This window comes from Engystomops pustulosus, chromosome 5, assembly GCF_040894005.1.
Source record: "Engystomops pustulosus chromosome 5, aEngPut4.maternal, whole genome shotgun sequence".
Lineage (NCBI taxonomy): Eukaryota > Metazoa > Chordata > Amphibia > Anura > Leptodactylidae > Engystomops > Engystomops pustulosus.
This window is the reverse complement of record NC_092415.1, coordinates 191,813,726-191,837,302: the sequence shown is the minus strand read 5'-3', so window position 1 is coordinate 191,837,302 and position 23,577 is coordinate 191,813,726. Positions and strand designations below refer to the sequence as shown.

At 39.3% G+C, this 23,577-nt stretch overlaps 1 protein-coding gene across 6 annotated transcripts in view; it reads left to right on the top strand.

The window, feature by feature from the left end:
* SPAG6 (sperm associated antigen 6) overlaps positions 1-23,577 on the top strand; it is a 114,875-nt gene that overhangs the window by 48,006 nt on the left and 43,292 nt on the right. For all 6 annotated transcript variants that reach the window (XM_072154184.1, XM_072154179.1, XM_072154180.1 and 3 more), the window contains 3 exons: positions 5,842-6,025; positions 17,927-18,132; positions 21,318-21,491. In XM_072154184.1, coding sequence (XP_072010285.1) covers positions 5,842-6,025; positions 17,927-18,132; positions 21,318-21,491 — 564 coding nt within the window. The remainder of the gene's footprint in view (positions 1-5,841; positions 6,026-17,926; positions 18,133-21,317; positions 21,492-23,577) is intronic.

Sequence of the window (23,577 nt, the reverse complement as noted above, 5' to 3'; positions counted from 1 at the left end):
AATATCAGCTGTCACATATATTTCAATGTACTCTAATAGCCCAGATTGGTCCTATGTGCAGCATTCTTGACTATTAACTCCTTACTTTCCATAGTGAATTTGGTGTCTGCAGGATTAGATAATCAGAGGGTACGCCATCTATGACTACATGTATAGTCCCATAATGTAATTGTGGGGAAATGGGTTTCTACGGTATCTGGGGCCCCAACGCCGCAATCACATGTGGCGTTTGCATTGTCCTTGCATTGCTTTTTGAAACACAATGGAAAAGATTTTCCTGCAATCACAGGTAATATATCATTTCCATTTGCTAAACACGAAACACAATGATACCTCAACATGTGATTGCAGGAGGAGAAACACAGAAGCCACGTGTGGACATGGCCTAGACATAGTCAATGAAGATAGAAAACAGAAAAAGTTGCACACCTTATGATGAATAAAGCACGGTAGTTTTTTTCACACACATATATATATATTATGATGGAAGAAAGAAATTATTAAAACACTACTCACATGCTCACATTGCTGTATCAGACACATTAAAGCCAAAAAGCAAAAAATTATATGTGTCTCAGGATGTGACGACACACAAATATTATTTTTACTGTGCGAAAGTATTACGAATCGTAATACATTTTTTAAAGATTGTAATTAAATATGGAAACTGTAAAAAAATTTTTAAAAATCATAAAAGTTTTTACTCGCCCACTCTAAAAAAAAAATGGTTACTGTAATATAGAAATATACCATATATACTCGAGTATAAGCCTAGTTTTTCAGCAGAAAAAAATGTGCTGAAAACCAAAACTTGGCTTATACTCAAGTAAAAAAAATATAGGTTTTACCAGGTTTTTGTGGCAAAATTAGGGGCCTCGGCTTATACTTGAGTCGGCTTATACTCGAGTGTATACGGTAATCTTTTCCTAAAAAATATATAAAAATTATTTACATAAAAATGGAATTGGGTGGAAAAAAATTAGGTCTCTTGAAAGGCAGGGATGAAAAAACTATATATAAATAATGTAATATTATAAATATAATAAAATAACTGCGTCTTTAAGGCCAAATCTGTCTGTGTAATTGAGGGGTTAATCTATGTCTTAGTTGTTCCCTGGACCTGTGCTGTGAGCCCTGTATTTGCCATGTAGGTAACAGGTTCCCATAATATGATGAACCCGCAGCAGCTGATAGCGCGCTATTATCTAGAGCGAGTTCACTGAACTGCTTTTTGTTGATTGGCTGCCAAAAAGCTGACTGCAAATTCTGCGGTTGCTAATTGTGGTAAGGTAGTTGGACAAGCTAAAGACTTCTAGTAGCTGCCATCAGTTCTGACTCACAGCTTCTTATAGCATCTGGGCATAATTGTATAGTAAAATATCCCGGCTCACACGTAAATCATGTAGTAATGGCATCCCCTGTACATGGAGGTCCAGATGCTCCGAGCTGGAATCTGCCCTGCGTGTATGACACTTGTCAAGTCTGGATCTTATGTCTCTGGAGGTTAATGAGAGACTCTTCAGGGAGACAAAAAAAAAAACCTCCGACATTTCCTCGAGTGATTTGCATTGCGTGAATAAATAAGCCAAGACTAATTACTTCTGAGTTACCACGCAATAACCTTGACAGAACGTTCCCATCCTCCTCCCATTGTTGTCCTGTAAGCTGAGTGTTATGGTAGAGTCAGGGCGTCTCCTTTATCAGTAGTGGATTATAATGTAGGTGACTTGGGCGGGCGCCCGGGGCCAAGGCCTTCTAGGGGGACCATGGCCATCCAAACCACCCAACAAATGTTATACTGAGAAAGCCCTTCCACCATGAAATCCTCATACATCTGTTCTTGCTCTCAATACACATGTACACAAGAGCCATTTCAGGACCTTTGAAGGTCCTCCAAAGGTCCTGAAACTGCAGATTGAAAGCAAACAGAAGGGACACATCCTCCATCCCCCAAGAAGCTGATTCTAGTACCAGATGTAGAAAGTGATTCTAGACTTGTAGGGGCTATAATATTCCTACAGCTGGGCCCATGGTGGTCTTAATCTACCCCTGGCCTTTATATATAAAGCATAAACATAGAGTCAGTCAGTGTCTTATATATATACAATACCAGACATTCTACAAACTATAAATATCATAAAAAGAGTATGTGCTGTATGCACAATGTATCATCTAGTAAAGCATACGACAAGCATAGCCGCCTCCAGTTCTCTGGGAACTAACACCTCCCTAAATGGATTAGGCCTTGGAAGATGCCATGTGCCTACTTAATCTATTTGCAACATCTGAGCCGCTCACCTGTGCCTAACCTGGCCTGATGTACAAGTGTAGCTCCACAACTTTTCCCCTGCGACCAGGATGTAGCATCAGGTAGGACCATCTACTGCTTGCACTATGTCAGGAATTTACTTGTACTACTATAGAGGAGATAACAGAATAAATAGAAAAATATTTAGGTCTGGGGTCCAAATTTATTTTCAGGTCTGGTCTGGGGTCTCTGTTTTTGGAAGAGGCAAATGGGAGAAGAGGAGGGAGTTTACAAATATGATGACTGTAATTTGTTTTTGGAATTATTGAATTTATTATGGAAAAAAAAAAAAATTTGATCCTCTCCATAATTTCTGTAAATTTTTTTATGTAAGTTGTTGAATAAAAATTATTTCAAATAAAATAAAAAAGAAAAAAAAAATGTTTGTTGTCTCAAATAACTGTACTACCAGGGAAATGATAGTTGTTGGTTATTCTTCCTAGAAATGTACGACTAAAGTGAATCACAGTCTTTGTGCCCACGACCAAACCAATTCCAGGAAATTAAAAATGGAAGGCATTGTGTGGTTTTCATGCTCGATTTGCATCGGTTTAACAACCGTTTTGGATTTGACTGTATGATTTTAGCAGAAGAGTTTCATCGGTCTGGGTCAATTGTTTGGTAAACTTTGTGACTCTCGAGAATGTATCCTAGCAAACTCCAGATTTTATAGTCCATTTTTATCACAGACCTATTGGGGGGAATTATCATGATGTGATTCCCACCCCCTGGCACCCGCCATATCAATCAGTAGGCTCCGGCCTCCAAATAAATCCGGTGGGGTTTACAGGCCGGCATGTAGTAGAAATGCATGGAGGTAGTGTAAGAGGCCATATGCCAGGAATTGCGCCTATTTCAGGTCTTGTATGCCAGAAAAACCCTGTACAAGCCCTGATAAATCCCCCCCATTGACTTTTATTGCACAAGGGACTTGTGAAAAAGTTTTTGGCTAGGACATTCTCTATTTGGAATTGATGGACACAGTCTCTTACAAAAAATAAAATAAAATAGAAACTGTGTTAATTGATCTTATTAAAAAAAAGTATTTATAAAAGGGGATAAAGGGGTTGTCCAAGTGTTTTAAAAAATATATAGGTGGCCTGTGGAGGGGAGGGGTGGTTGGCTGTAAAAAAAAAAAATGTTTAAACATATACTTACCTTTTTTGGCGCTCCTGTGGTCCTGCGCTGCTGTCACCAACCCCCCCCCCCCTTCCCCAGGCCACCTGTATATTTTTTAAACACACAGACAACTACTTTAACTGGTAAAACATGTGTTCCATAGCTCCCGATTTCTGATAAAAGGCTTTCTCTAGCCCAATAGTTGGGAGGTATGGTGCCACAGTTTGATGGTTCCCAAATACGAACATTTCAGTCTAAACCCATCTGCATTTGGAAGTTACTCGTGGAATGTAAAATGCAAATAAAGCGCAGTGTGTGAACATGGCCTGTAGTCAGGCAATGTATAACTTATTAAAAACTAATTGTATCTTTAGTTCTTTGCTCAATAAAATGAGAAAAGTGATTTTATTCTTAATTCTAAACTCTTATGCATCACCATCAACACAAAGCAGACACTAAATCGCACGGGGAGGCTTTGACGTCAGAGACGCTGGCTCAGCAATTAAACACTGGAAGCCGAAAATATTGAATATGTGAACTCAGACAGTTAACATATCTGCATTGTAACAAGATCAGCCTTGTTTTATTCCTTGCTCCGAGTGTTTTGGATGCTGAAACAAAGAAGCAATTCAGATGAAACATGAACTTGTATAATCATTTGGTAGAAGCGGAGAGAGCAGCAGGGGAAAAAAAATCACAGAACGTTCTCTAAAGACGTATGATCAGTAGACAAATAGTGTTCCTAGCAGGGACAACGTGTGTGCTTAGATGCTGGAATATTTTCCTAGTATCTGACTAATAACATTTTGTAGAATCATCACATTACATGCAGGAGCCGCGCTCTATAATTGCCCCGCTCAGGCCCGCGCCGCTACTAAAGTAGATTACCCTCCGCACACAAATCTCCTCCTGAGCCCCTGTGGTTTTATCCTGTTTGGTCAGGTTAACCAGCTATTATACAGTCTGTACAGACGTATTAAACCGTAGAAGAATTCTGCAGTATGAAAAAAAAACACACTACCCAGTAACAATAGTAACAATTCTGGCAAGAATTATGTTCCAAAAATGAGAATAGACACACGTGTAAATCTATATTCCATATCACAATATCACAATTCACCCAAAGTGGAAAATCATAATGATTATAGCAAATATTTAAAAAACTATTTTAGCTGAATACTACTTGTAGCCAATAAATCTGACTAAAAGGGTTTACTGGTATTTTCAGGAAATTTTAGTGAAAAAATACTCATGATGATCGTCTGGAGCTGTCTTGTAGTTGTTTAGCTCTAGAGACTAACAACAGTGGATTTCAAGGGATTTTCCCACAAATGAAACAAGTCACCATAATAGTTGAGCGGATCCATAGTTTCAGTTCGGGTCAGACATTCGCTTCGGCTGCATGACCTGGATGTATTGCCAGAATGGCGACCAAACAGCCAATCCGGCAAATTGACGCCTCCTGCTGTTAGCCATGACTATGATTGGCCAGGAGTATAACAAGCAGTATGTCTAGATTGTGAGGCCAATCACAAACTAAAACTACAGGTGCGCTCATCTATAGTCACCAGCTTTAACATAACTAAACTCCCAGCCCCCTCATGAAATGTCATTTCTAGAATTCCATTTTTTATGTTACCTATAAAAAAAATCACCTCCAAAGTCTTATACAAATGACCTGAGGAGAGTCACTTTTTGCCTGAGATAAAAAATAACTTTTATAGGCTTAAAGGGTAGTGTAACTTTATACTCTCCTATCTCCTGCTGTGTAATACGTGGAACGACTCTTTTAATGATAAGTATCTCATCTTTCAGATCGCATCATACTTGTGGTTCTGTGAGTTGGAGAACTGGAGATACAGACAGTTATAGACATAGTTGAAAATGTGACCTGCAGATGAAAATCCAATTTTCTGCCTATTAATTTGAACCACAAGCTTAATGTGATCTGAAACATGAGATTCTTATATTCAAAATGACTGAGGATAGCGGCGTCTAAAGTGACGATCTGCCTGCAATCTTTAAACTTCACTCATCTGAGAACGCATTGCAAAATTGACTCTTCTCTTCTCATTTTCACATGACTTTATAGATTTTATATAAACTGGTGAGATTTCACATAAAAAAGGAAAATCTAGAACATTTCATCCTTTACCTGAGGGGACTGCTAGTTTAATATGGTAAAACCTGGTGACGTGTTCTATTTTAATGTTCATTCATTAATTATTATTTTTTTTAGGGATAAAAGGAGTAAGCGTCTGTCTGCAGGGTGTCCAGCGGTTTTTGGGACTAGTCCAGTCCCCATGTGAATGGAGTGTTGGACCCATGCAGGAGAACTCCTCTAGTTATGGGATCGCTATATGAATCAGTTTGTATGTTATGTAATCATTTTTATATGTTTTCGCTTCCCACAGCGCTTCTATAAGAAAGCTGCGGCGTTTGTTCTCCGAGCAGTCGCCAAGCACTCCCCGCAGCTAGCTCAGGCAGTCGTGGATTGTGGAGCTGTGGACGCTCTGGTCGTTTGCCTAGAAGACTTTGACCCTGGGGTAAAGGAAGCAGCTGCGTGGGCTCTTGGCTACGTCGCCCGTCATAACGCAGGTATGCATCCACTAAGGATATCACCCGTATTAATAATAATTGAGTTGCTTGTAAACTGTTTCTATAGTTACATAATGATTAATTACAGACGGGGCTGCCGCTATTTAACATAATGATGGTGACCTGTGTGCATGTTCTGTATCAACGGCTGGAGCTGCAAACATGGTTATAAATACAGATTAGAGAATGACATTATAAAGTCTAAGGCAGCCGTTTCCACTTGTTATGGTCTGGGAATGACAAGACCAAACATAATGTAGTAAAAAACTGAAACACTGCCCTACATACCCTACATCAGTGAAGGCGAACCTATGGCACGGGTGCCAGAGGTGGCACTCGTAGCCCTTTCTGTGGGCACTCAGGCCATCGACCCAATTTCACCAAACAGGACCAAATCTTCCTGCGGTCCCAAGCAACTTAACAACAATGCTGTTTTAAAGCTACACTTCATTGGTTGTTTGAAACTGCGGGAAAAGTGAAAAGGTGTTGACAGAACTGCATTGTCTTTGGAGCTCATCCTGCTGGACCCACCATTCCTCCTGGACAATGATGGTCTGAATTTGTCCTCCTTCAACTGTATTGGTGGCCTTAGGAGAGCCAATACAATTGAATGATGCTGAAGAACAGGTAGCAATAAGTTACTGCTTAAAATGCCCTGTTGGCGCTTCACGGTAAATAAGTGGATTTTGGTTGTAGTTTGGGCACTCGGTCTCTAAAAGGTTCGCCATCACTGCCCTACATGATCACTTCTAACTTGTCACCAATTGTCTATATTTAACGGGAATCTGACAGCAGTTTCGACCATACAAAGCTGCAGGCAGTGTTACGTATTATTTTTGGAGATCTGTGTAACGGTACCGGTGTTCTTAGTAGCAGCCAGACTGTGAAAAAATAAATCTGAGTAAATCTCCCTTAGTAAGTGCTTTATATTGATGGTAGATTTCCTTTAAAAAAATGGAACCTCACCTTGTAGAAAATCTAAATTATTCCTCTAAATTTTACTTTAACAAAAGCCATATTTTAGTTTTCTTCCATATAACTCTTGCATGTTAACAGACACCAATTATTACAATGGGAGGTATTGTTACAGGAAGCGGAGATGTTCAGTTTCAGTCTAATAGAAGACTACAGCTTAAATGCATGGGGTGAGCAGAGTTGATGGACTGCAGAAGTGGTTTCCTTGGGTAGAGGGTTTTACTTGGATATGAACTTTACAAGAAACAGAGGGATTACACTTAATCTCGTTTGTGCAGTTGCAGGAAAAAAACCTGTTGCTCTATACAGTGGGGCTGTGGGTATTTATGGTAATCTGTGGCTTTTCAGAATTGCTCTGCCACAGTTCAAAGGTCACGGAATGTGATTATATCCTTGTGTGATACGAAATTCTAAAACTCTCCAGAGGTTCTACACCTGTGCGAGCTGAGCGTACCCACTAGAAGAGGCTGGATCCCTGCCAGCAAACACGGCACCAGCAGAGGTACTTGTTAATACGACCCACGTAAGGGGAAATTATTTCACTCTATGGAAAGAAAATAAACCGCACAAAGGCTTTGGTTCACAAAAAAATAAATGAAAAGGACACATTCGCTCATTTCCACGTCTGCTCGCTATATACATAAATATAAACATGGGAATGTAGAACACCGTCTGGAATGTTGGGGGAAAAACTAACTAAAAGCATGAAGTGAACAGCGGGTAAAGAACATGAAAAGTAGGAAAATATGTCTCAAGGTACATGTAGTAAGACATAACGGATATATCACGGATACATCATAATTATTAATGACCAATCTGTTACTATAGTTGTATAGCACTCATTAACACAATTCCCATGGCTGCGGCCTGTAAGTGCAATGGGGGAAGCCCCAATTTGCCAGATTTTCTTAATGACCCCTGTGATGAAGGGCGGAGGCTCAAAATTTCCCATGGCTTAATTTTTCATGGCTAAAGAGGAGCAAGAGCACATGTGACTGTCTGTAGGCTAATCCAGTGAACCAGCTCCGCCCACTTTGCACTCACAGGCTAAATTTGGCTAATTAAATTAGGCCTGTGACTTTGTCCCTGTAAAGGAGACACAGGACAGAAGATGCCGCTGGTCACGTGTCCACATCACAAGTTCTACACCTGCCTGGGCAGGTCATGTGATCACCTCTATGTTTGGCTGTAGTTAGTTGGTTGCAGTGCATCCAGTATGGTCAGTGTTGTGGTGAGACCCATCTCAGTGAGGCACGGTGGAGTGATGTCAATTACACATCATTACTATGGTAACAGAGCAGGACAGTCTGTTACATCATCACTGGGAGCAGAGCATGAGTGGGAGGAACTGTTACTGAAAACTGCGGGATCATGGGAGTTGTAGTTGTAGATGGCGGCCATTTTGGAGATAATTCGGCCTGCTTTGGAAAGCCCATAAACAGTTGTGAATCATAAAAGTAAACTAAACTCTTATTTTTTAAAATTGAGTCTTATTGTTTTAATGTATTTATAGCATTACAGCTTTTTGTATCAGAAGTTCATATTCCCGGAATACACCTTTTATCGATTAAAGGTTACATACAGTGTAAATCATTACATTTCAACACTAAGCAGTCTTAATCATGATCTAAACCCAACAAATCCGGGTCAACTGGCTAATCGATTTTAAAGAATTTAACCCGCCCCTTGGCTAAGATCTAGTAGTCAGTCCCCAGCTAAGGCTGTGTTCACAGGCAGCATTTGTTATCACAGTGTAAGCACAATTTTATACATTTTGCCATATGTTAACATTGTGTTTACACTACATTGACATCACCTTTATGTAAACACTTTGAAATACAATGTAAACCTCATGTTAACGCATAATTAAGGCAACTCAAACACTGTGTGTAAATGTTGCCTGAACATGGTGTGGATCAGCAAGAGGAAGGGAAGGATTAAGAGTGCAATGGGTCCTGGGCTGTATGAATATTATGGCCCCTACAAGTCTGGAGTCACCTTCTACATCTGGTACTAGAACCAGCTTCTTGGGGAATAGCGGATGCGTTTCTTCTGCCTACTTGCAATCTATGGTTTCAGGACCTTTGGAGGTCCTTCAAAGGTCCTGAAATGGCTCTTATATTAAGAGCAGGAACCAATATATGAGGAATTCATGGGTGAAGGTCCTTTTCAGTATAAAATTTGTTGGGTGGTTTGAGTGGCCATGGGCCACCTAGAAGGTTTGGGCCCCAGGCTACTGCCCATATTATAATCCACTACTGGCAAGAGGTTAACCCCTTTTGTTGTGCAGGATTTCTAGAACACTTTCCATGTCGGACAACGCTGAAAAACATATTTTTTTTCTTTTACTTTCATGATATATTTTTAGGTTTTTCATTCCTTTAAATGTCGCGTCTTAGATGACACAGCTCCTATATAACCAGGTTCCTTCATATATTTTTCAACGCTGCTATTTTACATGTACTTGATACTTTGGATTCAGTAAAGAATTTCCTTTATATTCTCGATACTCAGTGAGTAAATGGAGTTATTCTCTTCAATAAGGATCGGTTACCTGCAATAAAGAAAGATGGGTGTTTTATTTTTTCTGAGTGATCAAACTTTCAGGTCCGACCCTTTGGAAACTTTGATGGTGAGGACTGGGCTTTGTGCACATTACATCACCATTGGTTTCAGCCATCAGATAGGGTTCATTCGCTGTCTGCGAGCCCCCATTGTAAGTGAAGCTTCTTTTATGCTACATCCGGTTGCTTCGAATGAGCATGTAAAATATATTCTTTTCACATCAGCAATCTGATTCCTGGGTGGATAGACGGGGAAGTTTGATAGCCTTGTGTTTAGTGTAAAGGCCTTTTATAAAGGTTGTTATGAACATTGGTGCTGGGAAGGCAGCGGCTCATGTCTGGACTCCGTCTAACCTGCCAGCTGATCCGGATTGTTGCTGACTAACACACTCTATGGGGTTATTGGAAGAAGATAAAAAAAATATACAAGTCCTGCGGCAAGAAAACCCCACCTAGAGGGAAAATTAGATATGATCAATCCTCTTCAAAAGGCTACCTTCTTATCCAGGCCAGATATCATGAGATTTCAATTTTCATACATTTAAGAACACTTTTGAGGTTGTCTTTTTTTAAAGTTTCCATCGTAACCTACAGGGTTGGATGACTGCAGCACACAATGCACAACGTTTTCTGGAGATACAAATGTTTAGATGGATTTCACACTTGTATCGTTCAATCCTATTACACAAAGGAAAAATGCCAACTTGATAATGAATGCTGTTTTAGAGTAGGAGGAGCTGAGCAGATTGTACATAGTATCCTATCTGCAGGCAGCATGTTATAGAGCAGGAGGAGCTGAGCAGATTGTACATAGTGTCCTGTCTGCAGGCAGCATGTTATAGAGCAGGAGGAGCTGAGCAGATTGTACATAGTGGGGGACATTTACTATGGTGTTTCCGCCAGTTTTATGGCGCTCTCACCGCATCTTCTGCTCTCAGACCTATTTATTAGCTGTCGGGGACAGAAAAAATGACTTTTTCCGTCTGCTCCGACTCTTCTCCGAAAAGGGGCGTGGCTTTGGCGGAGTGGAAACTCAGACACAATTAATATGTGTCACAGCCATTTTTGGGCGCTGTAAACTGGCGGAAAGTAGACCAAAAGAAAACTGGTCTAGCAGGGACTGTTGGACACATTTCTGGTGCTTGGGACAGATTTTGGTCCCAGGGACAGAAAATGGGCTCGGGGACAGAAATGTCTCTGCACAGCTCCACAATATTAAATGTGTATCTTCTTACCGAGAGCAGGTCGGTAACAAAGCCAATGCAGACACCGACACTTTAAGTAAATGTCCCCCAGTGTTCTTTCTGCAGGCAGCATGTTATAGAGCAGGAGGAGCTGAGCAGATTGTACATAGTGCCCTATCTGCAGGTAGCATGTTATAGAGCAGGAGGAGCTGAGCAGATTGTACATAGTGTTCTTTCTGCAGGCAGCATGTTATAGAGCAGGAGGAGCTGAGCAGATTGTACATAGTGTTCTTTCTGCAGGCAGCATGTTATAGAGCAGGAAGAGCTCAGCAGATTTTACATAATGTACTATCTGTAGGCAGCAAGTTATAGAGCAGTAGGAACTGAGTAGATTGTACATAGTGTCCTATTTGCAGGGAGTATTATACAGAGCAGAAGATGCTGAGCTCATTGTACATAATGTCCTATATGCAGGCAACATGTTATAGAGCAGGAGGTGTAAGCAGATTGTACATAGTGCCCTATCTGCAGGCAGCATGTTATAGAGCAGGTGGGAACTGAACAGATTGTAAATAGTGTCCCATCTGCAGTCATGTTATAGAGCAGGAAGAGTTGCAAAAAAACAAAAATCCATCAAGGCGTTAAGTAGCTGTAATACTATTTTAGTGATATTTATGTGGTCTAAATATATGACTATTTCTATGATTTGATCTTGAAAGCTGAGTACCCTGAAGGGCTGCAGCAGGATGTCACAGCAGGTGTTGCAGAGATCTTGTACACAGTGTATGTCTGAGATACAAAACAGGATAGGAACACAAACCACAGCCCTGAAAGCTGCCAGTCACATCTTGTGGTCCAGGCATCACTTTTGTGGTTTATTGCAGTATTATGGTTATCTATAATCTATGATACGCGTCTGCAGTGCAAATGATGACTGATATGTTATAGAGCTGCAGAGCAGTAGGAAGATTTGTATAATTTTCTCCTTTTAGCTAGACATTTTTTTTTACAAATTTATCATAGGCCTTTCACCATCCCCATCAACTTCACATCTTCACAACTTCTGCATACTTTTTATAGATGCTGCACCTCCGATTCTTGTGCAATTGTAATGTATTTTTGCAGCCTTCGCCGTTCCAGTGCAATTAATGCTGTAAGATATGCTAATTATGCTCTCTATTGTCATGTGGGCGGGCTGCTAAAGTTGATTAAGGCCCACCCACCTGACATTAAAAGGCATATATTCCATGTCCTCTCCATACACTGTGGGCGAATGCTGTATTCCACTACTAACACCAATCACTAATATTATATATAGGAATACTAAAATATATAGAGGAAGCTTCAGGATACCTTCACACGTGATGCATGCATTTTTATGTTACTATGTGTTTTCCAGCTTTGAAGGCGTTTTTCTTCATTGCTGGAAGTGTAATCAGCTGTTAACATTGGGATACAGTAGCTTACATTTCAGCTTTAAAAGTTGGAAAATGCATGGTAACATGAAAATGCATGTGTTTATTACGAAATGCGTCAGAACGCCCATTGCTGCTTTCCATTGGGCAGAAATCTGTGATATGTGATGTCACACTCGGTGAGTGCCGCCTCATATTTATCTCTTTATGAAGGATCATGTCACACAAATGTATTACTCAATATATCCCTGGTCATTATACCCCTTGTCAGGTGATGTCGCTCATTATACCCCTGATCATGTGATGTCACACAGGTGCACAGGTGACAGATGCACAGGTGCTTGCTATATCCCTGGTCATCTGATGTCACGCAGGTGCACGGCTCATTATATCCCTGATCATTTGATGTCACACAGGTGCACAGGTGACAGATGCATAGGTGCTTGCTATATCCCTGGTCATCGGATGTTACACAGGTGCACGGCTCATTATATTCCCAGTCATGTGATATCACACAGGTGCACGGCTCGTTATATCCCTGGTCATGTGATATCACACAGGTGCACCGCTTGTTATGTACTTAGTCATGCAATGGCTTATTATAACAAACAGCTCTTAGTCTCTTCACCTGTGTGATCTCACATGACCATGGACAGATTTCTATCCATTGGACATAAACATAGAAGCTTTCTATATGAGGACAGCAAGCAGAGATCTTGAAAACAGTGAGGAATTGATTCAGAAAGTATATTGGAAAACTGTATAACTTTTTCAATACACTAACAATATCAATCATTTTCTGAAAGTCACCAACCCCTTGAAATGCCTTACTGAATTAGATTGTTGCACCTCGTGACCTCATCAGAGGACGGCAATCCATTGCTCTCCGAGGCTCCATTGGCTGTTTTGGAACAGCATCAATCAGACCTTTCAGTCAAGCACGGCCTGAGATAGTTGTATTGCAGTATATTTTATTAGCAATAAAAACTCATAGGGTTCAAGTACTCCAGTGGGCCTAAAAGAATAGTAAAAGAATAAAAAAAAAAATTAAAACAAATATTTAAAAAACATAAACATTTAAATAAAAACTTTAATACATTTTTTGTTGACAGGTTTTAACCTCCATGTATTGATGTAATTAACTCCAGAAAAAAATAAGATGAATTTGGATTATTAGTCGCCTGATCGCAAATGAAATAGGACTTCTAGAGGTCTCTCTAAGTTGCTCTCATTTCTGATTCTTTGATAACGTGAATCTTCCATCAGGAGACGGGACTTGCAGACTTCCCCCACCATGCAGCATCTTCTTGAAAATGTCCATCATAGGAAACGCATCAATTACGGTTTTTTTTTCCTATTCCACTTCATCCGCAGTCGGTGTGTGTTCTGTTTTATGGTTGTTCCTTCTTCTGATATTTGTCAGATCTTGTGTTTAACCAGTAATTTGATAATTTGGGCATTACTAACCGTTAAAAATGGACAATCCATTTGACATACAACCTATTATTGAGCCTCTTTGCGGTTCACTCGCTTCTCTGACTCAAATTACCTCACCTTCGGGGTAATTAGGCCTCGTTTTCACTGGGGCCCTACAGCAATTTGGAAGTAAATCCTCTGTAGGGAAAAACAAAGTGTGCTCCGATGAAATTAATCTTCATTATTTCCAAATGTCCCCTGTGTGTTGTGTGTGTTTATACATATACACCCTCCCCCATACACACATATATATAGTCCAAAGAAAAATACTCCATATTCTACATCTGTAGGTTACCCCTGGTCTGGAAATCCTTTGCAAAGAGGAAAAAAAAGCACATTTTTTGTGTGTTTTTTATTGTTACTAAATGCGGAAATGAGCGTAAATTTGTGTAAAGGCCTTAAATTATTGCAACAAATCTACTGCATTTGATTTATATGCCACAGATGTATGATTCGCCTTACAAATCAGATTCTGCAGTTTCTAACAAATTTTATTTTCTCACTGCAGGAGATAGGAAAAAAAAATTCTATTTAGATTACCTGCAAATGAGCATGGGCAAAATCTGAATTATTCACATCAAATTGGCTTCCATTGTGAATCGTTCATACGGTTTTCAACAGACGAGCTGCTTCAATTAGTTTTTTTTTTAAGGGTGTGGTTACACGTTAGCGCTGTTATTAAAACAATTAAGACACTGGGTTCTGGTTACTGATCACTTGCGCTTCCATATAAAACATATGAGATCAGGCTGAGGCCCCCCCCCCATACAGTAGCGTAACCTGTGATCTATTTATAGTTGTTAGGACTCTTTCACATTGGCGTTGTTTTTCACGTCAGTGGTTCAAAGCCATAGATTTCTATGGGTGTTTTCCCATTGACTTGCATTTTCACTGTTTTGTTTTCCGTGGAAAACATTATGAAACTGATTTTCACGGATGCCTCACAAAGCCATTTCTATGGGTGTTTTCACATAGGCTTGTATTTTACGTTGTCCGTGGAAAAAATGATGAAACACAACCTATTTTTGTTCACTGATGCGGATGATGGAAGGCAGAAGAAGTGTATGGGTCTGCAAAAAAAAAGTTTGAAACATCCATTTTTTTTCTCGGACGAGACCGAAAAACCAGGTGTGATGTTTTCAAAGTAATGTTAAACCTTAAGATTTTTTTTAGGACACGTAGACAAAACTGATGCATCACGTAAACAAAATGGAAGAAAAACGGAGACACAAAAGAGACACAACACAATGGATGTGCAACAGAAGCTAAATATCAACGCCAATGTGAAAGTGCCAATAGTTTTTCAACAGTGTATCCTTGCAACCATCAAGGATCCTTGCAACCATCAAGGATTGACTTCTGTTGGACAAAAGGGGTGCTTGAAAATGGATATAACTAGGACCTGCTCCACCCTCTGGAAGAACCGATGCGCGATTCATTAAAATATCAGATACGTGCTTAAATTCATTAAACAGAATCACATTTAGTGCAGGAGTATGGTGGACGTTCTAAACAACAGGCTGGACATGGGTGGTTTTTCATATGACAGTTTTTCTAGGCCTCCATAATTTTTGCTCAGCATTTAGTAGCCAATCAGTGGACTCTGTTCTTATGGAATGTAAGTATTCAGCCCTGCTTCAAGCTCTCATGTGTTGGCTACAGGTTTTAGAGACCCAAGATCCAGAATGAGACCCGGTGCTAAATTCTGGGCTGAATGGAAAGTTTTAGTATAATGATATGCATGATTGATTGTAACAATAGATATGAGAGAGTAATAAAGAAAAAAGATGGATAGATGTAGACATACAAAAAGAGGAAAAAAAAGCAGCACAGTTATAGAAATGATGGGTCCTATCCCAGGACAAGATCCAAAAGGTCCACTTCTAATAGAGTAACAAATAGGCAGAGCATCAGCTTTTTAAAAATGAAAACGGGTAGGTTTATTCACTGATATAGCTGCTTTATTACGAGTTGACCTTTTGTATCCTATTTAGAGGTATAGATAGAAAGAGATGGATAGACATATGGAGATGGATAAAATGCACAGATATTTAGGTAGTAAGAGAGATATTTTTCTGTAGCTATTTTCAATTTGTGTTCTTTTTTTTTTTACAACCTTACTAGTATTTGCCCTCAGTGTGCTCCTGTTGGGCTGAAACTAAGTGTTTGCTTAAGACATAAAGTGAGCATTAAAGACGCTCAATACAAAATACAGTATTCAACCTTTCTCTCATGTAGCTTGCACAGCAAAAGAAATCAGTAGGTTATATCATGGATGGGTGCTTGTCCTGCGGAGCATCAGGCTGTGTAAACCTACCGGTTGATGTGTGGGTGAGATGATATAGAGATGATATAGAGATGGATATAGATAATAGATAGATATTAGGTAGATGCATAGATATTATATATCCAATTGAAGATGAATGGATACATATTAACTATGATATAGATATCTGTAAGATGGATTGAGGGATTGATGGACATAAGATGAAAAGGATAAAACATCACTAGATATAAGGTAGATTTTTAGAGAAGGAGATAGATATTAGATATGACATAGACAGATATAGAATGGATATGAGATAGTTAGATAGAAAAAGGAAGCAGCACTGACCAAAATGTACAGCACAGAACATAGACCAAGTTCATTGGGAAAGGTTCCAAACTTAAAGAGGTATTCCCACGAAGACAAGATTCTTAATATATATATTCGGATAACAATATGAATGTTATTACTGCACGGGAGGGGGGGGGGGGGTGACAGGAGGCAGAGGGCAAACTACAGACACTAGATGGATGTGCACTAGATAGATATGTGATAGATAGATGTGAGATTACATAGAAATGCAATAGATAGGTATAAGATCATATAGGTCTGAGATTAGATACATAGGAGATTAGATAAATATAATATTAGATATGTATTTGATAGATAGGAAATCAATTGACAATTTGTAACTATGATTTCATCATTTATATATTTATACTACTTCTGTAGCTCCAATATATTTTCTAGTGCATAATTCTAAGTAGCATGACAAAAACAAAAGAAATGATCATTTGTGTGTTTATGTGTATGTATATATAATATGTGTGTATGTATATATATAATATGTGTGTATGTATATATAATATGTGTGTATGTATATATATTATATGTGTGTATGTATATATAATATGTGTGTATGTATATATAATATGTGTGTATGTATATATATAATATGTGTGTATGTATATATATTATATGTGTGTATGTATATATATTATATGTGTGTATATATAATATGAGTGTATGTTTATATATTATATGTGTGTATGTATATATATTATATGTGTGTATGTATATATATTATATGTGTGTATGTATATATATTATATGTGTGTATGTATATATAATATGTGTGTATGTATATATAATATGTGTGTATGTATATATATAATATGTGTGTATGTATATATATTATATGTGTGTATGTATATATATTATATGTGTGTATGTATATATATTATATGTGTGTATGTATATATATTATATGTGTGTATATATAATATGAGTGTATGTTTATATATTATATGTGTGTATGTATATATATTATATGCGTGTATGTATATATATTATATGAGTGTATGTTTATATATTATATGTGTGTATGTAGTCTTTTTCTGATGAATATTGAGTAATATTTCTAATGTTTCTAAAGCTCTGTGTAGTAGATACATAATATTTGTGTAATGTATACATACATCTGTAGGTGTGGCATATACATAATATCTGTGTAGTATATAGCTACTATTTGTGTAGCTGTTGTATATACATAATATTTGTGTAGCCTGTAGTATATACATAATAAATCTGTAGTCTATAGATAATATTTTTGTAGTGTATAGATAATATATGTGTAGCCTGTAGTGCATAGATACTATTGGTGTGGCTGGACCTCTGGGGATATGACAGATAGACCTGCTGCCTGTGATGTGCTTTGTCTCTGTGGTCGGCCATGCATATAATAGCAGTGTGGACCAGTCTGGGCTTAAACAGCTGACATCTGGTTACTTCCAATAGAATAACAAGCTTGTGCATCCTGATGTAGCTCCAGTGTCAGCCTATTCCCCAGGATTGGTGCACATGGCTGCGGGATCTGGGAGGGCTGATTTGAAATGCAGATCTCCAGACAGCAGAGTCCTCCCTGCCCTCTCAGTCCTTTGGTGTGTCTGTCATAGTGAAAAATGGCTTGCCCAGGAGTCAGTCACCCGTACTTACTTAATTACCTCTTGTTGGACCTCCAGAACTGTCACAAGCTGTGGTGGATGCAGGAGCCGTTCCCCTCCTAGTGCTGTGTATCCAAGAGCCAGAAGTCGCTTTGAAAAGGATTGCAGCTTCAGCCTTGAGTGATCTATCAAAGCATTCTCCAGAGCTGGCTCAGACCGTGGTGGACGCAGGGGCAATCGCCCACTTAGCCCAGATGATTCTCTCTCCAGATGCTAAGCTCAAGGTAACAATATTCACTTATCATTAACTTATTTCTGCTTCTTGTTCGGAGGTGATCAGTCTTCTCAAGGTAAGGAGAATGTATCCATATATAATATATGTCTACTTTATATTGTCCAAGGTTGTGGGACGGGGCTTTATAGCTCTATAACATGTAACAACCTCAGCTCTGCTACATAAGTATAAAAACGCTGCCTACAAGTATCGTTATTTAGTTACATTTCTGCAACATACCTCTGTCCGGGATATAATCTCCTTCCAGGACATGAATGTTGTAGCCCTCTGTCTTGCTATCACTTCATGTGCTCTCTCTGTGCCTCTCACACCCGCAGAACGAGCTGCTTTTCTCATTTGTCATGAATTGTTTGCCTTGGACAGTTACTTTTGGCCCATCTGCAGAGACTCGCACAAAGCCACCAAAGGAATTCACTTTCCCCCCATTCATGCTGGATTTATATGTTTTGCAGTCATGTGTCCCTTGTACTACTCCAGGAGAGGTTTATAGGAATACATGGCTGCTGCGGATGGGCAGATGCTGCTGGGAGATTTGTAATATCAAGATATTTCCTTCTATGTGTAGTTACGGTATTTAGTATCCTGTTTTAAAATTGTATAATCCTGAGCTTGCATATCTTTTATTAGCTATTTTATTTATTTAATAAAAATATAAAGTTATGGGTATAATATTAGTAAAATAGTTTGTGAAATATACATACAAATGCTTGATCCACTCCACACTGTATAGAGAAGAAGAGATACTCTGTGTGTGTGTGTGTGTGTGTGTGTGTGTGTGTGTGTGTGTGTGTGTGTGTGTGTGTGTGTGTGTGTGTGTGTATATATATCTCCCCCCACACACATATATATTTTACACATATATTTTATAATATAAAAGTCTAGTATATATGCAAAAAGATATATCGTGGATCATGAAATTGCATTCTAATCTACATCAAAGATGAAGATGGCTGCATTGAGCTAGCCGAAACGTTGGACTGTATTTTCCACTTGTGAATAAACACTGAACACTACGGAGTGCTGCTCTTCTGCCTGCAATTTTTGGACATCCTTGGGGGTTTTGAGTCGAACCTCGGGAGCCTGCACCCACACTGGATTACAATTCTATTGCTCTCACTGTGCCACCTGTACTTGTTTGCTGGTTAAAGAGCAGGAGGAGTTGAGCGGACTATACATAGTGTCCTATCTGCAGGAAGAATGTAATAAAGCAGGAGGAGCAGAGCACATTTTAAATAGTGTCCTATCTGCAGGTAGAATGTTATAGAACAGGATGAGCTAAGTAGATTGTGTATAGTTTCCTATCTGCAGGCAGCATCTTTTAGAGCAGGAGGAGTTGAGCAGATTGTATATAGTGCCCTACCTGCAGACAGCATGTTATAGAGCCGGAGGAGCTGAGCAGATTGTACATAGTGTCCTATCTGCAGGCATCATGTTATAGAGCAGGAGGAGCTGAGCTGATTGTATATAGTGTCCTAACTGCAGACAGAATGTTATAGAGCAGGATGAACTGAGCTCATAATATATGTTATTTCCAATCAATCAAGTCAGTGAATAAGTGCTATCTCTGTATACATTATACAAAGAGAGCTACATACCACGATTAGGATATCCCCTATAGGACTTCTTTAAGCATAACGAAAATATAGGTATAAATGAATGAAAATGTGCATTAATATATAAAAAGTATGAACTTTACGGACAATGTAACCACATGTGCATCATCCAGGCCAAGTCTTTTAGTGAATATTGCTACTATTACAGCTGAATAACATTGTCAGTCTGGGATTTAATTATTAGTTTCCCTTGAAGAATTTACATATGAGAAGGAGATTAGTCAGGTCACAGAGACACCCTAGACTAGAAGTACACAGTCATCCACAAGAATCTTTATTTCTATAGCGCCATCATATTCTGCGGCGCTGTACAGATCACGGGCCCTACACGCAGGAGCTTACAATCTACCACGCAGTTTTTGTATCTGTATTAGGATAAATTCTAATAATTAGTTAAATAACAGACAACAATAAATCCTGTGGGACCCCCCTAGTCATATATTATCATGGGGTCTCCTTTATTTTCTGGTAGAAAATTCCTGCGAACAGGACTATTTTTGTCCACGATTTTAAATGGAGCTTGGCTGATGAGATGGAGATTTGAACAGGCACTGAGATTCTAGCATTAATAGACAGAAAAAAGTTATTATTGTATCAAATCCTTATTGTTTCACATGATCACATGACTGCTGTCATTGAATGTAAACCTACTTCCGAGATCTATAATTTTGACCCAGGTAAGTTTACAGGTAAATAACGGAGGGGATTTACCCTTGAAGCTAAACAAGCGAAAGCTTGTGCCCTGGAGATCATGGGGCCTTATTCTAACATTTTGAGGACGCCAATACGGTTTAAAGCTATGACAAGGGAAGAGTGAGGCTACTGTATGCTTTAGGGGCCACCCACACATAACCTTGGGGTCCCAGATTTTCCAAGTTTATATAAGAGCACTGTCTGTGATGATATAGCCCGGACAGATTCTCATCCCCTAGAAGTAAATGTTAAAGGTTTCTATTTTATGACAGTAAGCAGAGTTATAAAAGGAAATCTATAATCAGAATCCATCATGATAAACCAGGTGCACTTATTCATAGATCCAGGCAGCGTGACTGTGGTATCTTCTTATATTTGTTATCCATGGCCTCCTTTCTTCCAAAAGCAACTTTTATGCTAATGAACCAGAAGGGCTCTGGGGGGTGCTTCTAGGGCCGCTCAGTGCTGTAGCTTCACAGGCTACTATATTACACAGGCAAATGGAGGAGGGAGAGAGCAGGAAGTTGGGTGAAACCTGCTCTGCTCATTGTAACAGAATGTGAAGCTACAGCACGAAGTGGGCTCTGGTAACGTCCCCCGAGCCATTTAGGCTCATTAGCATAATTTTGAAAGTTGATTTCGGTTGGAACATGGCCATGGATAACAAATATTAGAAGATCACAGTCACGGTGCCTGGACCTATGGGTAAGTATCCGTTGCTTATCATGATGGATTTAGATGGTGGATTTCCTTTGAAGAATTTCACATTGACTTTTGTATACGAAATGTAATTCATAACATGTATTTCTGGAAACTGTGCTACTTCCATCCTATAACGTAACACTATGTAATCGTCTCCCCATTACAGCGACAGGTGCTCTCTGCTCTGAGTCAGATCTCCAAGCATTCGGTGGATTTAGCGGAGATGGTGGTAGAAGCCGAAATCTTCCCCGTCGTCCTGACCTGCTTGAAAGACCCGGACGAATATGTCAGGAAAAACTCGGCCACTCTAATCCGGGAAATTTCCCGTCACACACCCGAGGTAAGGGGTTTACTATACAGCAACGTGCTGCATTAATATATAAGGAACACACTGATTTAGATTGGGGCGTCAAGGGAGTAAACTACAAATTAAAATGATACTTTAATCCTTTTGTGTGTGAGTCATCATCAGATGAATAAGCGTGCGGGATATTTAAATCCTTCCCTTTTGTTGGTCGTCACATTAATGTGACTCAGTGTGACTCCTATGGGCTGCAGTGAAGCGACCTGTTGCCCTCAAGGGTTACTGCTCAGCTAATATCAATTGTCATCATCAACAAGGGATGTGCTTATCATATAAGCAAAGATGTGATTAGTTACAACTGATTCCATGTCTTACCGTCCGGATCCCCACTATTATCACATATTCTCTGCTCTCGGAGCTGCAGTCGTATGAGATGTCACAGCAATGGAGAGACCAGTCAGTAAATCCTCGCTTTACCGCTCCCTCCTGTCTTATCACAGAGATTTCACACAAATTTGGCATTAAACACGGTGTCATATGTTGTCATAAAGCATTAATGCTGCAAAGAACCAGCCGGTTATCCAATTATGACATCTTGCAGATGCATCAAAATCTGTGCTCCTCGGCTGTTTGGATTTCGTGCCACTAGAGTCATATGTTATTTGTGTGTAAAAGGCAAATCTGCACAAGCAATTACACCTAAGATAGAAGCAAGCCATTGAGCTTCTCCCTAATTGTAGTAAATGTTATATGGCTGGTTTATAGTATCAATATATGACTCACAAATTCGCTACTCATTCCTTTAAATCCAAGCTGCTGAACGACGTGAACACTCAGCGTAGGCCATTGAAGTCTATGGGGGACGGATGCAGCAGTACTGCACCCCCCTACCCGCCTCCACTGAGAATACATTTTTCTCTGTAGGAGGCTGGACCCGATGCCACTGCCTATAAAAGGAAACGAGCGAACATTGGCTGTAGCCAATCACTGACTGCTGGTCAGTGAATCCTCCCAACATAATTTTACAACATAAAATGTGAGATATGAAACTAGAATTCCCTACATTATGTGAAATCTCACTTGTTTACCTATAAAAAAAATATGTGAAAATGCGCTGAGAAGAGTCATATTTTGCCTGAGATAAGTCAAGTTTAGAGGATACAGGGGGAGTGTCACTTTAGATGCCCCTATATTCGCTTCTATAAGCCTACAAGATACATAGATAAGATTCACATCTTTCATATTCCGTAAGTCTTGTCATTCTGTGATCTACAGAACCGGAGACACGGAAAGTTATCAAGAGGCGGGAATTTGATCTGTATCTACAGTTTGCATTTTCAACTATGTCTTTAACTTACTGTATCTCCGAAAGTTTTGTAAATCACAGAACCACCAGCCTGATGTGATCTAAGAGATGAGATTTTAATTTCTTAATATGACACCAGAAACACTGTCTAGGTACCATAGAACCGAAAATATGGATGTCTAAAGTAACACTCCTTGCATCCTCTAAACATCTCAAGCAAAATGTGACTTTGAAGGAGATTTTTTTATAGGTAAAAAATATGAAATACTAGAAAGGTTGTTTCATTACCTACCTGAAGGGACTGGTAGTTTAGTGGGGTAAAACCTGGTAATGGTTCACATTAAAGGGAATTCACTGCATCCCAATTGGGATAGGACAATACAATTGTTAAAATACAATGGCATAAGACCCTTTATAAGCTTAACATAAATAGCTTTCCTGTTTCTAAGTAATTTTTCATTTTAGAGAAAATAAAATTTTACTAATATTAACTTTTTGGTCATGCCTGTTACTGCACCGTTTTTCTTTCTATGCTGCCCAGCACCATCCCTTTACATAATGACTGACATCCCTGGCAAAAAGGTGGTGTAAAAAGAAGGAAACGGGTGCACCAGCTGGCGTAGTCCCGGTACTGGCGAACTGAGAAGCTAATTTGTATAATGAAAAAACAAAATTTTTTCAAAAATTATAGATGACTTGTTATCAGGAAAGGTATGATCAGAAAGCTTATCAAGTGCCCTACACAATACTGATTTTATTTGTCGGGTAATTTGGAAGCTGTTAGGACCCCTTTAAAGGGAACCCGTCACCAGGAGA